Consider the following 16,133-nt stretch of genomic DNA (forward strand, 5'->3'; position numbering starts at 1 on the left):
GCAATTGAATTGAATTGCAGCTTTTACCCATTTTCTGGATTACAGGGCTGTTCTGAGCTTTACTGCTACCACTACTACATTGGATGACAATGATAATGCAGGTAGCAAGGAAGAGGAGATGGCAGAAAGCATACATGCACAGAGATTTTGAAAAGGATACCATATGATGGATTTTCCCAATGGTGGTGCAATAGTTAGGATGATTCAATTATTGTACTCACAATGACGGTTCTCACACATTTTGGCTGGCACCCAATAAACAGGGTTCGTCTTCCCATGAAATAGGAGGTATAGATGCATCTCCTCTTCTCATTACCCTGTGAAATATTAATGACTACGTCAGCTCCTAAGTTAGGAAAAAGTTTTCCAATCTCTGAAAGCAAGTAGGTGGGTGATGCATTGCTGTCTCTCTGACTAAATTGTCGTGGGAAGGGAAGGTGGTGGCTTGTTGGCACTGCTTCTTAAGCAAGAAAACACAATGTTGGTTGCTGGAATGCCAGGCAAAATGCAATAATTATACTTTAAAGTAGTACTCCATGAAAAGAACATTTCTTTAGAATACCAACTCAAATTTGCAAGAATTGTAGAGTAAACCAGGTAAAAATGTCCTTCCAGCACTGTACATTGATTCAACTGAACTTTGGTTTCTATTGATTCATATTCTGCTTTGGTCCAGGAAAGGGTTAAGGCTGCATACAAAGATTATAATATACAAGATTAAATTAAACCTCAAATGAGAACATCTGTATGGTTGTTATAGATTAAAATTTATCATAAATTTATTAAAAATTATCATATATTTAGTAAAAACTATTATGCTGTTGAAGGTACATGAGTATTCTTTGTAATGTAATCAGAAGTATCTTTTACAATAAATAGCAACAAGAAACACGGATTGTCTACCTCCCCCATATCTGCCATCTGTTTCTTTGAGAAAGTTAGTTGCAACTTCAACTATAAAAGGAAATCAGGCAGGTGGAATATATCCAGGCTGGATATGGTTTTGGATATGGAATCTCTCTTCTCTGATAAGATTTCTTGCTGCTGTCCTCAACTGGCTACTGGGATATGGAAGACGTAGAGCATAAAAAATTTCTGTCCTGTCTGTTGATTCATATGGACCCATTTATGTTTATTAAATTTTGCCTTGGTCCAAAAAAATAGATGTAAGATTTTACAAAGATGCATATAATATAACGAGGTAAAATGTAATTCAAATTAAGTGAAGGAATGAGGGAAGTGCAAATCACATAATCTTGAGGTTCATTTTCTAATTGGGACTCCTCAGATCTGGAAACTATTTTATCAAAACAGACAAAATACTTACTAGAGATTTAGTTCCGAATGGGCAGATCGGCTCTGAGAAGCATGTCCTACATTTTCCCTTGGTAAAACACAAAAGCAATCAATGTAATTAACTTTAGTGCAAAATGAAGCTGCATGTCCAGAACTTGGAACTGAAGGTTTTTGAATTAAAAATCAAGGCAGATTATCCGGTCAGCCTCTTTAATGTTCTTTGAGACAAACACCAACTCCTTTAGGTCTTGCACATTTGCATCACTTTTCTCCACAATACTCTTCTGACTCTGCTAACTCTTTAAAGTGTGACCTTATCTCATTTAAGTCCAAATTCTTTTAACAATAACTTTTATTTATTAAAAACCAACTATTAAGTGAATTGGGCCAGATTCAGAAACTAACAAGTTACTGTACCCAGTGCCCAGCTTCGGAGCACATTGCTCAGATGAAGGGTTCAGCATGGAGATGCCTCGCAGAGATAATACACGCTATTACGAAACAAAGAGTAAAAGTTCACAATGACAGAAACCCTCAAGCTCAACCTGTTCCTAAAACAGGAGGTGGTCAATGTGTCTAGTTCTGAACCTTAAGCCTACCAGACAGGATAATGTGGTTGTTCAGGGTTCCAGCTCTGGGCCAGGCTGCCTACATTTAAACCCCTTCTCTGCCACTTGGTAGTGTATGAACCTGCGTGTATTAGTTAATCTCTCTGGCTCATTTTTCCCATCTGTAAAATGGGGATAGTAATAGTACCTACTTGGTAGGGTGTTGTGAGGATTACACAGGTTAATGCATGTAAAATGTTTAGAGCAGTGCCCGACATATAACGAGTGTCCAATAAATGTCAGTGGTTATAATTATTGCTGAAAGGTCCTACACAGCCCCAGGAATTGGCATGAAAAGCCTCCATTATCATATTCCATAATACACTGACATCATTTATTTCCTTATTTTCTCTTCTGGTAGAGCAGGCTTGGCCCATAACTGCCATAGGTGCACCATGGTTCCTATCCTGTGCCTGTGATAGTTATGGCATATTTTCCCTTTGAAGAAAGCCATGGTCCAAAATCCTGCCCAACACATCACACCACTCCCCCCCACCATCCCCCACACACCTGGCAGCCTTTCCCAGGCACACAAGGTACCTCCTCTCGCATTAGATCACAAGCCCACGGAGGGCAGGGGTCATGTCTTATTTATCTTTGTAGAACCACAGACTGGTATGCTCCTTGGCACATCAAAGATACTCATTCAGTGGTTTATGGACTGAATTGATACACCTTAATAGAAAAGCCTTATGCCCCCAAAATTATAAAAAATAAGCCAATATTCTTTAGTTCCATCATTGGCCCTGGCCCATAGAACTTACTCGTATAATAGTAGTGTCATTATTATCACATCTGTTCCTCTGAATTTCCAGAACTTTTCCCAAGCCATGGATCACTCCCTTATCAGTGGCTACATTGGTGTAGTTTATTGGAGCCTCATTTACATAGAGCTGTGAACAACAGGGTTAAATATCACTTTTTATGACATTTAAAGAGATATGGGGAAGATAGGAACTGGAGGTTAGCAATAGGACAATTGCCTAGGAGATATTATAATATTCACCTGGAGATATTATAATAGTCACTTGTATTGGAAAGAGCTCTGACCTAGGAGGGGAAGTCTGAATAACAGTCCTGGCACCATCCAGCTGTGTGAACTTAGGCCAATTGCTTTCCTTCTCTGAACTTTAATTTTCTCTTTTGTAAAAGAAGTTGTTCTACATAATTTCTAAGGTATCTTCCATCGAGCAAATTAATTGGCTTATGTTTGTTTGAAAAATACCACCCATGATCGTTATGTTAGTGCCCACCGGCAAGATGGCTCCCTGGACTTGCTCAGTTGTGCTGTAGACCAGTGGTTCTGGAAGTGGTAGTGCCTTCCATACCCAAGAATCGAAGAATGCAACCGTTCCTTTCAGTACATCTCTGCTTCATGGTTAATGTGCCAACAACCTTCAGAAAGGCTAATGATGGTTATACAAGAATAAAAATAATAATTTTTTAAAAAATGGTATGTTTATATCTGTCCTTGTTTAGTGTGTTCATAAACATCCAAGGCATGGGAATGAAGTCTGTAGCTAAATGCCACCAAGTCAAATTCAACTTTGAGTTGTAATTTGATTTTTTTTTTTTTTAGGGAAGAACACTTTAATGAGTAATCAATGAAAAATAAATGAAGCCATGGATTCATTCATTAATATAGCACATATATAACTGGAAGCAAATCATTCTTTGAAAAATTGAGGTGGGGTGTGTGTGTGTGTGTGTGTGTGTAGCAGGGCTGAAGCTGGGAGAGGGGAAAACTCAAGTTAGGATCCAATAATGGTTTAAAATTCTTAAATTCATATATTATCCCAGAAATCCGTGTTGCAGCAATATTAAAATGATCCTGCTAAGTGCTTAATTCAAACTTCCACTGAATGTTAAAGTCCCTTACGATTTACTTGCAGTCAAATAAGCTTCCATTTGGATGTTGGGATAAGTCTGGCTGAACTCCACAGAGGTGTTCCAAGGCCTGTGTACATTTGGAAAATTAAGAGGAAACCTGACTTAGTCTCAAATGGTGATTGTAATAAATTTCCAGAATTCTAAGATGTTGAGCTATTTTTAAATACCAAAAATAGAAGAACATTTGATATTGTAATACTATTGATTTGGCATTTTAAAAAGTCTAAATTATTTCCATTCTGAGGTACATTCAGAGAATTATGGATCACATTAAAATTTTGACTTGACTGTGTCTACTCATTTAGAAAGCATTTCTCTACACTTCCATTGTCATAAGAGAAAGTAAATTACTATCAATAAAAGCCTCTATTGTATGAATAATTCTTTCTCTAGATAAAAGAATTTCTGTTGGGTTTGTCGTACCAGCGCTGAAGGACACCTGTGGCTGCAGAGATTCAATGCCACAATTTGTAAGGCTACACTGATCATCTGAAGGCTGGCAACTGGGCAGGAGAGTGGGAGCTTGACAGTCTGGTTTAGGCTTTACTTTATGGTGAAACACAGACAACCGTCTTGTGTTGGTAAGGCTTAGGAAGCACTGGTGAGATGATTCCAATATGGAAGTTGATATGGTTTGGCTGTGCCCACACCGAAATCTCATCCTGAATTCCCACGTGTTGTGGGAGGGACCTGGCAGGAGGTAATTTAATCATGGGGGCAGGTCTTTCTCATGCTGTTCTCATGATAGGGAATAAGTCTCATGAGATCTGATGGTTTCATAAGGGGGAGTTTCCTGCATGAGCTTTTTGCCTGCTGCCATCCATGAAAGACGTGACTTGTGCCTCCTTGCCTTCCACCATGATTGTGAGGCCTCCCCAGCCACGGGGAACTGTGAGTCTGTTAAACTCTTTTTCTTTCCAGTCTTGGCTATGTCTTTATCAGCAGTGTGAAAACAGACTACTACAGAAGTGATGAAGGATGACAGGAGCCAAGACACTCATACTCTCCCTGATGTAATTCTCGGTGGCATTGCTGGGGTTTTACGAAAAAGGATCGCACCTGGTCATTGTGGAGAAAGAAGCCAAGGAAATAGGAGAAACCCAGCATGGTCTCACGATGCATGCCATTGTGCAGGTCATTCTTCAGGAGTTTCTCCTCCAGGACCACGTGATACCGGAGGACGTCCTCCTCCTGGATCACACACAGAATTGAAAGTCAGTCAAGAGATCAGCCTGACAGTTACCCAGCTCCTCCCATGTGCTGTCACTGTAGAGATTACAAAGAGGAACAACAGCTTGTCCAAGTGGAAGTTTTGACAGAGGTATTAAGACACAATATTCAATATGAAAGTGAGTTGTGAAACAGATGGCTTCAGAGAACTTACAAATTTTCCAGATAGCACAGTCAAGAACTCATTAGAGGATTCTAAAACCCAGACTGAAGATATGAGAGCTGGAGGTAGATTTTAAAAGTGATAATTCTTTGGGCAGAACTGCTGAGAAGACAGAGTCCCCACACCCCAGCCTGCCTTTCACCTCTGGGGCACGAGAGGAGCTTCACTAGGATGCTCCAGGGACCTTGATCTGTGTCTCGTGGAGATAGGGTGGCATGTTGGATGGGGTCTGACCCAGGCAGGGACTGCTGGTGAGCTGCCTGTTGGTGGAGTGAGGAGGGTTGTTGCTGCGTGGGACAGAGTTGCACTTGCATAGTTGGCTTGGGACAAGAATGTGGGTGTTTGCTGTGGCTCAGACATGGGGAGTGTCTGAGAAAGCCAATGGCAGCCTGGATGGGCAGGCTCCCCAGGGGCAGAGCTAGGGGTGGGCTCTGTGGTTTGAGGGTCCTTCCTGCCCTCTTCCATCCCTCTTAACCTTCTGACCCTCTTGATGTCTCTTCCCAACCACTATCCCTTCTTACTCCTCTACTTCGAACCTAGTGAAACCAAGATGGAATTTAGTGAGATCACAAAGGGAAGAGAAACATTCTGTGGGGAAGGAGAGGAGAAGGTTCCTAAGTGATTGCCTGTCAGCTCCAGATCCACCTCCTACACTCTGCTTGATGATGCTGGGGCTGAGGCTGTTTCCCACATTTCTCCTTTGCAAGGGGCTCCCTATTAGGGTCTGCCAATGAGAAGCTCTAGACAGTCGGAGGGCTGGAGGGGCAAAGAGGGACTCAGTCCTTCCTGTTCTCTCCCTGTTCCTATTGGCATCACCCAGCCTCACTTCTCTTCCCTGCAGTGGCACCTGAATCTGGTTGGCAGTTTCCCATCACTCGCAGAGCCAGCTTAATCCTGCCCTCTCCACTCATAAGACACCAGCCAGGCAATGCCTGCTCCTGGAGGTCTGGGGTTCAGACCCACAGAGACCCTCGCCACTCATCCAAGCTCAGAGACACCAGCACCAGCTGAATAGTGACCCCTTCTCAGAGGTCTTTAGGTTTATACATTTTAGTAATTCCAACCTCCTCCCATTGTTCTTCTAGCTTTAGGGGTCATAAAGTGAATCCTGTGATTGCTACCACTGTGATATTTCTCTCTCACTTTAACCTTTCAATTATATTTATACAGCTTTATATCCAATAAACAATTCATGCTATCAAATTCTCAGTTTATGTAATTGGTATGTTTTCCATCTCCTGTGGACCCTAACTGATTCAAGGACCAAGACCTTTTCTGCACAAAGCTGTGCTGTGGAGCAGGGAGGGAGGAAGAACTAATTTTAAATCCAATTCAAAGTGTTAATTATTGTAAGGAATTGGATTCTTTATTTTTACTTAGCTGAGACTGAGTTTGTGACTTAAAGTACATTTGTCACCAAGGTAATTATAAGACTTTTTGGGAAGGCAGAGAGGCTATGGGACTGTCTGAAGTTTCATTCTGTGGCAGAAAAATAATATTTCTCACTGAAGAGGTTAAAGAAATGGGTTGGGTTAGAGGGCAGGGAAAAAACAAGGTAGATGATTTCCAATTCCATCCCAGGAGTGCAACATGCATATTACAGGAGTTTAGGACACTCTCCCTGCCTTCAGAGCTTATAATCTAGTTGGAGGGCTAAGACTTGCTTCCTTGAGAAGACAGTTCATCCTATTGGGGATACATAATAAATGCTGAAAGGAGGTACACATGGTGTGAATTCAGAGGCGGGAGAGAGCAGCTCACACCTCGGGTGGCCAGGGCCAGCTTCCCTGAGGAGGTGGGACTGGACATGATGAGTGGATAGGGATAATTCAGGAGGTGGTGAGGAAGAAGAGCAGCCTTCCTTATTTCCTTATTAAATAAGAAAAATCCCTACTTGCTGAAAATTCAAACACTGTTTTCAGTTCAATCATGTGTCATTTCACTTTTCCATCAAAACCTTCTCGTCCATAGCCACATACTTAATACAGCCTCACACAGAGACTCTCCCATATACAATCCTCCCCCATAGCAGAGCTGCTGTGTGTTTTATGCATACCCCTGGAATTACACACTTGAGCTCATAGGTACAAGCATGCAGGTGTCCCAGGAAGCTGGAAGAATCCTCATGATCACCCCTCCTCTCCTCCCCGCCCCCCCGGTCCCTGGCCTTTCCCTGGTTCCAGTAGCTACGATGTCAGCAGCAGGGACCTAGAGGGGTGGATTATCTCTTTCTTCCTCCTCTTCTCCCCTTCTCTATCTTCCCTGATTCCTAACATCTAGGGGTAAACAGTCAGAGTTTATCAAAGGATTTTGTGAATTTTTTCAAAAGCTTCGATCATGCCACGATCTGACTTAAAACTCTTTTGTGGATCCTGTTTCTTACAGGACTAAGTCCAAATGACCTCTCCAGGTATTGAAGACTTCCATAAGCTGATCATAATTTTTCCGATATTCAGTAGTGGCTCCAGAATTTTTATAAAGGAAGGGCCCAGGGCCACCCCACCCCCACCCCACATGAGAAGACACGTTTGAAGCTGGATTTGCACGGCAAGCACACTGTTTTCGCTTCCATGTTTATATTGGGTGTCTGAGATGAGGATGTTAATAAGATGGGGGTGGTATTGAAAGCCCCGAAAAGCCACCCCTGAGCCCACTCTTTTCTCCCACCACTGCTCTGGAGAAACCATGTGGTTTCTCCATGTGGTTTCATCACTCAGGCTAGAACCAGAGTGATGGTTCTATAGATAGATCCTAAACAGGCCAAGCACCTGTGGGTTTGGGCTGCCTTTGTTCATATTTACATACACACACCAACACCACACCCTCAATGCACCACGCCTGCATCCTTGTGTATACAGGCTCAAGTGTGCAATTCCAGGGGCATGTGAGTAGCATCCAGCAGCTCTGACCGAGGGGATGTTTGTGTATGAGAGAGTCTCTGCAGGAGTCTACATCAAGTATGTGGCTATGGACAAGGATGAAGGGGTGAAATGGCACACAACTAATGGATTGCAAACATTGAGTGTTTGAATTTTTACAAAATAACTTCCCTAGTTATAGTTCTTGACACCTACTAGAGACAGGACTTTCTTCTCCCTGATGTAATTCTCGATGGCATTGTTGTTCGGAGCAAACACTGTGTAAGCATCGGCAGCCTCAATTGCATTCGCCAGATTATATTGCTGCGATGGAAAGAGACAAGAGCGCATGAGGGATTCCTGTTCCTGGGTAACCTGAGCATGGCGGTCAGGCAGAGAATGTGGTACTTGCAATGATGTAGCCCCGGAAGATGGAATAGTCAGGCATCTGTTCCAGCCGCGTGAGCAGGTTTGGTAAGGAGCCAGTTAGATGTCTTTGTGGGACCAGCACCTGAAAAAAGAAACCCCAGAATCCTGTTAGCATGTTTTGGTAGGACCTACTGCTTTTCGATACATATGACAGTCTAATGCCATTAACCTCTTTAGGCAGTTCAATGGATTGACATTGACAACCTTTTGAAGATTACTCACAGAATAAAAATATTCCAGGATACAGCATGACAAGACTGGAGCAGAGTTGGAGACGTTAGTCATTCAATTTTATGCCTTACCCTTAAACCTCCTTGATTAGAGAAAAGTTCATCTTGCACAAAAGACTTTCAGCTTCTCCTAAGTAATGAATTCCAGCTCGCATTAATCTACCTTGTCAGAGAAGACCTTAGACCAAATCGAACTGAAATGCAGCAGGTTGCAGCTAATATCTTGGTTGTTATTCTTGTATTTATTCTTTAGGTTCTTCATTTATTTTCCCTCAAGTCTCAAATCTACTGCAACCCATTGGCCTGAATCTGGCTTGTAAAAATGTTTTGTTTGGCTTGTGCTGTGTAATAATAGGACATTTTTACATACAAATTTAGGTTGCTTTTAAAGAAAAAAAACCATCAGTCTGAATTTCTGCAGACACACAGCTGCAGAGAGTAGCAGCAGCCACTTTCACTATAGGCTCCACCACTCCCTAATGTCTTCTGTTTGGGACATACCCCTTCCTCATTTTGTTATCCATCTGATCTATCTGGGCATTTGAGTTTGCAAGCTCTGCATAATTAACCTTCTGGCCAAGATCACTATTTTCACCTTTACATTCTACCTAGAACTTTTTCACACTGAAGAATTCAACACTGGAATGTTTTTCTAATCTAATCAGTCTTTTTCCAACATTTATTACTTGCCTACTACAGGCCAGGCAGTGGGTATACAAGTGTGACTGAGGCCTGGGTTCTGCCCTAAATGAGCTCACAGCATATTACAGTAGAAAGCCCAATCCAGTCTGCTGCTTGTACTTAAAAATAAAATTTTATTGGGATACAGCCATGCAAATTTGTTTACATATTGTCCAAGTCTGTTTTTGCACTACAATGGCAGAGTTGAACAGCTATGATGGAGACCATGTGACCTGCAAAGGCTAATAATTGCTATCTGGCTTTTTCCAGAAACATTGTACCAAACCCTGTGTTGGAGGAAGACAGATACATTTCTGATTTGTTGGAGCTGAAGGGGGAGGAGGGGCTTAAGGTGATTAGATGGGATTTGGCAGATTCAAGAGCTATGAGGAGAAGGCCTGATAGAACTTGATGGTTCTATGTCTATGTCACATAACAATAGGCAATGATGAGGGCCACTGAAAATCAAGAAAAAGTCCTTTCTCCAGGAGTTTGCAACCCCAAACACGGGTGCACAGCATGGGGAGTGAAGTGGGCTGGGATTCAGCTAGCCTCCACTCTGGCCAGGCACCTTTATGCAGGGCACAACGGTGGCCCTGACAAAGATGCCTTTGATGCCAATTGACAGAGAAGGAGCTCCTTAGGGAGTGCCTGCAGCCCAGAGGCTACAAAGATAACTGAATCAATTAACAGCCATCTTGTACTTTGTTTTTTTTTTTAGTAGCGACTGGGCTTCACCATGTTGGCCAGGATGGTTTCGATCTCTTGACCTTGTGATCCGCCCGCCTCGGCCTCCCAAAGTGCTGGAATTACAGGCATGAGCCACCGTGCCTGGCCGAGAACAATTTTAATTAAAACACATTGTTTTTTTTTTTTCTGATCTCCCATCTTACAAAAATTCCCAATGTACCCTAAATTCCAACCTGCAACTTTCATTTTAAACGAAGATCCTAATATGGTAACTGAAAATTGCAGGGTAGCTTACAATCCCATTTCTCATTATTCTTTTTTTCCTATGTCATACCTTTGTTAAACTGGGTATTAGAAGAAAATAAAAATGTCACCATGCTTTTTATATTCTTTTCCATTTTTTTCCGTAGGGCCTTCCCTACCTCATCTTTTTAGGATGCAATAATGCAGATAGGAGAGTGGAAAAGTGATATGTAATCACACGCCTCTCCTCCGGTTGTTGATTATATCCCATCTGGTTGTATAGACTTCACAGTGCCAGGCTGCTTAAGCTCGAGTGTTTGTTGTTGTTGTTGTTGTTGTTTTTTGGAGGCAGAGTCTCACTCTGTTGCCCAGGATGGAATGCGGTGGCTTGAACACAGCTCATTGCAGTCTTGACCTCCTGGGCTCAAGTGATCCTTCCGCCTCAGCCTTACTAGTAGGTGGGACCACATAGGTGCATGCCTTTTTTTTTTTTTTTTTTTGGTAGAGAGAGGATCTCATTACGTTGCCCAGACTGGTCTTGAACTCCTAGGCTCAAGCAATCCTCCTACCTTAGCCTCCCAAAATGCTAGGATTATAGGCGTGAGCCACAGCACCTGGCCTAGAGTGTCTTTTGAGATGTTTCCACAAACAAGAAAGATAATATATGTGACCACACTTGATAAAGGGCCCATTGCAGAATACAGGCTGGGTAAATGGAAACTGAGTCTCATTGAATCAATAGACTCTCTAGATGGTTTTAAAATAAAAGTCATGAGGCACAGTACCAGTTACTTCCATATAAGGCTAAGTATTTTTCTATTTTCCAAAAAAAAAAAAAAAAATGCTGTATAGGAGGATAAATAACAAAGGGAAAAGAGATGCCGCATGCGCAGGAGAATGGAATCTTGTACCTTGTTGATGATGTGTATCACTCCATTTGTGGCTGCGTTGTCCCCATCGACAATGGAGGCCCCTTCAATTGTGATATTCTGTAAATGCAAACCACAGTGGGAAGGTGAGTCTTTACAGAGCACACCTTGGGTTGAGATGATCTCTGGGGTTTCTGCTTTTTGAGCAGCAGTGACCTTCATACTTTCAGGCCATGACCCACAGTAAGAAATATCTTTAACTCGTTGTCCCATAGACCTCTCTCTCTCTCTCTCTCACACACACACACACACACACACACACACACACACACACACACCCACACCCCCACAGAGAGAGAGAGAGAGAGAGAGAGAGAGAGAGAGAAAGAGAAAGAAATAGTACTTTCCCCTATGTGGGAAGTACTCTGATCATCTAGTCTATTCTATTCCATGTTATTTCATTTACAAAAGTGCTGTTTGAGGCTCATTAAAGTGACCCTGTGGTTTGACCCTGGAGACAGAATTGTGGGTTGAGCTTGTCCCCCCTGCCCCCACAATTTGTATACTGAAGTCCTAACCCCTAGTACATCAGATGGTGACCTTATTTACAGACAGGGTCTTCACAGAGATGATCAAGTTAAAGTGAGGTCCTTAGGGTGGACCCTAATCCAATTTGACTGGTGTCCTCACAAGAAGCAGGAATTTGTACAGAGACAGCTACACTCAGAGACTGCCATGTGAACATGAAGATGCCATCTACAACCCAAGGAGAGAGGCCAAAGACAGCCCCTTCCCTCAAAGCCTTAGAAGGAACCAATCCTGCCCACATCTCGATCTTGGACTTCTGACCTCCAGAACTGTGAGAAAATAAATGCCTGTTGTTTAAGCCTTCCAGTCTGTGGTACTTTGTTATGGTAGTGTTGGCAAACTAATACAGGTGGTAATTGACTTTCCTGATCAGAATCCAACTACTTTTTAAGGTTATGAATTGCATAAGAAATGGGGCTAAGTAAAACCCAACCCACCCACCCACCTACTCAGCCAATCAACACCAACTGGGCTCTACTCTTTCTGGTTTCCTCTCCTCTTCTCCCCAACTGAAATCCCTGCTGGGAACCCTGGTCTTGTCTCACCCTGAGCAACTCCCAAGTCACATCTGCAGAGGACCTGAAGAAAACCCTCCTGGCAGGAGATATTTATATAGGACATAGGAATGAACTCATTACAAATGTGTCTTTAATGGTTAGCTCCTCTAGGTCAGGGGCCTTGAGTGATTTATCTCTGAATCTGTAGGGCCTGGGATACGCCTGCCCAGATGGGTAATTAGTTAATGCTTGCTAAGAGAATCAGTGATTTAAAACACCAATAAATTAGCATGACTGTAGGAATCACCTTATGATGTATTTGTATATCAAAACATCATATTGTACACTTTAAATATATATAATTTTAACACTGGATGGAAAATAACTTCAATGTCACCAGAATTATCATAAGATATTAAAAAGCCATAGGACCACTGTTTTCTGCTTTCTAAGAGAAAATATCTGATGAGTCACATATACGTAGGTATTACTATGCATAGATCTTTTTCATAGTGCTCACACTGGTGAGTGGGAAGGTAGAAATGTTTTAGGGTGGTAATTCTCAAACATTTTTGACTGTGGCCCATGGTTCATGGATGCAGCAGTTTTCACTTTGCAGTGGAATCTTCATTCTCGTCTTGTGCAATTCACAGAAAGAGCTCTGAAACACTGCCCGTGCAGCAGGGCGGCCAGACTCCTTCACAGAATTCTGAATCTGAGCTTTGACACACTGTAGAAAGTGCCAGATGATAAGCTTCTCTGGGGGCTGGGTTCTTCCTTGGGCATTGCCCTATCTCCAGCACTTAGATCTGTGCCTAGTATCTCTAGGTACATCACCACTAGAACAGTGACTCCAAACTGGATCATGAAAGGTCTGACATGATGTAATCTGATCTCCCATGTGTTATTTTGGCCCCACATCTCTTCTTGATTTTTTAGTCTTATTTCCTTAGTGTTATTATCATACTTCCCCTGATACATGGCTGTACTTCCTGGCCCTGGGCTTGACATTTCCCACCCTTCATTCTCCATACATATGAGATGTCAGAAAACATGCAGTATTTGATATTATGGGACACAATGGAAAGGATTGAATCTGAAATTAGTTCTGTCCACTGTGGAGGGGAGAGGAAATAATGTTGTAAATGTTGAGTTACAGAAAGTCCAATGTCAAATATACAGTTTTTTTGTTTCCTTTCAAATGTGTTACAAACTGTGCCAAAACAGTTATCAATTCACACTGTCAACATTAAAGTATACCATAGTATACAAAAAAAAAAGTGCTCAATAGTTATTGATTGACTGACTCTAACTTAATATAAAATTTCATTTCTCTAATAAAGATTTAATTCTATAAAGATTGAGTATATATATATATAGATTCAACTCTATAAAGATTCAATTTCATTTCTCTATACAGATTCGATTACTAATAATCAGGTCTTAATCAACTATACGTCAAAAGAGAAGTTGTGGAATTGCATATCCTTTACCCTTTCTGGGTCAGTCTGTGGTCTGTTGTGAGACTTGTGGCCAATCACTGGGCAGAAAGCCACATTTTAGAAGATCACTGCTATAGGGTAACGTGTATGTGTGTATGTATTGATATATGATGATAATTATTGCAGCTGGGTGATGCCCACATGAGGGATTCTGTTCTCTGTAGTTTTGCGCATGTTTGGAAGTTCCCATACCATGAAAATTTTAAAAGTACAATATAAACAAAGCTGTTATGTTTCAAGTAAACAGCCAAATTCCAGAGTTCTTACCCCATCCACCTTTGCCAAGTGAAGGAAGTTGCCCTGCAAAGATGTCGCCAACATGTCAGAAGAAGACAAGGTCTGCAGATCTGCCACTCTGTATGTGCCTAGTAGCATATGGTACCTGAAACAACAGTCCACAAAGGCTATAATTCAATATAAATGCATGGGGCTGTATCACTGAATAGTTAAGAGAATAGGCTCTGGAGCTAGATTGCCATAGTCAAAATTCAAGTTCCCCCTGCAGTTATCAGCCTTGGCTTGAGTGAGTCACTTAACCATGCTGTGCTTTGGTTTCCACATCTGTAAAATGGGAATCATTACAATATCTATCATAGGGTTGTTGAGAGAATTAACTGGGTTATATGTAAAGCAGTAAAACAGTGCTTGGCAGAGTTGGCTGTCAGCAATTGTTGACTATTACTATCCTGGGGTGGGAGGAAAGGTGAATCCTAGAACATGTTCAGCTCCATGAATTTGAAGGACCATGTGGTTTTCCTACATTGAACTTCAAAGGCATGTTTACACAGATGCCATTCAGATACGATGTAAAATAAAATAAGTAACACCTACTTTATTAGGGCTTCAATATTGCTCTGTGACAACCAGAAGCTTTTCTCATCCTGGTCCATGTCCTCAGTAGCTTGTTGGGAAGGCACGAGGACAGTGAGGTTTGAGGTGGCTGACAGTATGAGTTGTAGAGAAGCATCCTGAACCACAGAAGGAAAATAAAGTGACCTGATTATGTTAGGGGACAAACAGGGCTGCTTTAAATGCTTGGAAGAGATGACAATTTCCCATAAGATACTGGAAGGGTCCTAGGGTCTCCTTTCCCAAATCCACCCCACCCACTGGCTGATGCCTCATTTTCCCTTGTGAGACTCATTTAATTCAATGTGTGAGTCTTATCAAAGTAAATCTGCCCAATCGGGTCACACTTTCAGTCATTATAAGTCCTTTACATGTTAGTCTAAATGAAGAGCTAAGAAATAGCCTTAATAGGTTCTTGTATGTGTGTGTATGTGTGTGTGCAGAGAACCTTGAGCATTCATTTTTGAGATGGAGTCTCACTCTGTCGCCCAAGCTGGAGCGCAGTGGTGCAATCTCGGCTCACTGCAACCTCCGCCTCCCAGGTTCAAGCAATTCTCCTGTCTCTGCCTCCTGAGTAGCTGGAATTACAGGCACATGCCACCATGCCTGGCTAATTTTTGTACTTTTAGTAGAGATGGGGTTTCACGATGTTGGCCAGGCTGGTCTTGAACGCCTGACCTCAGCTGATCCACCTGCCTCGGCCTCCCAAAGTGCTGGGATTACAGGCATGAGCCACTGTGCCCAGCCACCTTAAGTATTCTTGGACGTCTTTGGAATAAGGATGGTGGGGAAACTGCAGGAACAGTTTCAGCATGGGAGAAACTAGAGGGCTGAAATAAAACCTTACATAAATTTTATTCTTGCCTAGAGAGCCAGTTTTTGGTAGAAGTAGTGGCATGTTTATGTTTAACAACCGGATCTCCAGGAAAAAGAAAAAAAACCAAGACTTGGTTTGTAGCATTTACTGATTTCTATGGCTTAAATACTCCCACCAGGGCTGATTTCAAGATACCAAAATGACAGCACCGAAAGTGGAGTTAGGAAGAATGTGCACGATCAGTTCTCGTGAGCGAGTGTGAACAGGGTCCAGCACACCACTGGGCCAGCTCATGCCTGTGGGGTGAGACCAAGAATGACGAGTCTACGTGAAAGTCAGCACGCTCAAGAGAGCACGTTCAGTCTCTTCTCTCACCTATGCTGGGTTGGGGGGTTCAGAGAGGCCCCATACAGAAGCAACAGGAAGCTGTCCTGGGGTGGGTGCTGACCAGGCATGGACTATTTGGCATGTGTCTATTTTAAGGGGATAAACCATTTGTTGCAATGGCTGGCTGGGCTGGCCACCTTGGTCCATTCAGCCAGAGGACAGAGATTGAGACAATGGCATAGGGTGGGGCTTGGATTCTTTATTATTGTACTTTTCAGGGGTGATGGAAAAGCTTTTCTTGGCATGTTGAGCTGAGAGTTAAGCACATATGAAGTGTGTCAGATTGCAGCTATAAATCCCAAATCG

At 42.4% G+C, this 16,133-nt stretch overlaps 1 protein-coding gene across 1 annotated transcript in view; it reads right to left on the minus strand.

Annotated features, from left to right (window-relative positions):
* Positions 1 to 16,133, minus strand: part of STAB2 (stabilin 2) — a 182,248-nt gene that overhangs the window by 69,787 nt on the left and 96,328 nt on the right. The window contains exons 29-37 of the mRNA XM_032171502.1: positions 14,606 to 14,742; positions 14,042 to 14,156; positions 11,230 to 11,307; positions 8,458 to 8,556; positions 8,262 to 8,369; positions 4,854 to 4,985; positions 2,669 to 2,797; positions 1,328 to 1,384; positions 222 to 317 (exon numbers count right to left, since the gene is read on the minus strand). Of these exons, the coding sequence (XP_032027393.1) occupies positions 222 to 317; positions 1,328 to 1,384; positions 2,669 to 2,797; positions 4,854 to 4,985; positions 8,262 to 8,369; positions 8,458 to 8,556; positions 11,230 to 11,307; positions 14,042 to 14,156; positions 14,606 to 14,742 (951 nt within the window). The remainder of the gene's footprint in view (positions 1 to 221; positions 318 to 1,327; positions 1,385 to 2,668; positions 2,798 to 4,853; positions 4,986 to 8,261; positions 8,370 to 8,457; positions 8,557 to 11,229; positions 11,308 to 14,041; positions 14,157 to 14,605; positions 14,743 to 16,133) is intronic.

Source organism: Hylobates moloch, unplaced genomic scaffold (assembly GCF_009828535.3).
Source record: "Hylobates moloch isolate HMO894 unplaced genomic scaffold, HMol_V3 SCAFFOLD_12, whole genome shotgun sequence".
In the NCBI taxonomy this organism is placed as follows: Eukaryota; Metazoa; Chordata; class Mammalia; order Primates; family Hylobatidae; genus Hylobates; species Hylobates moloch.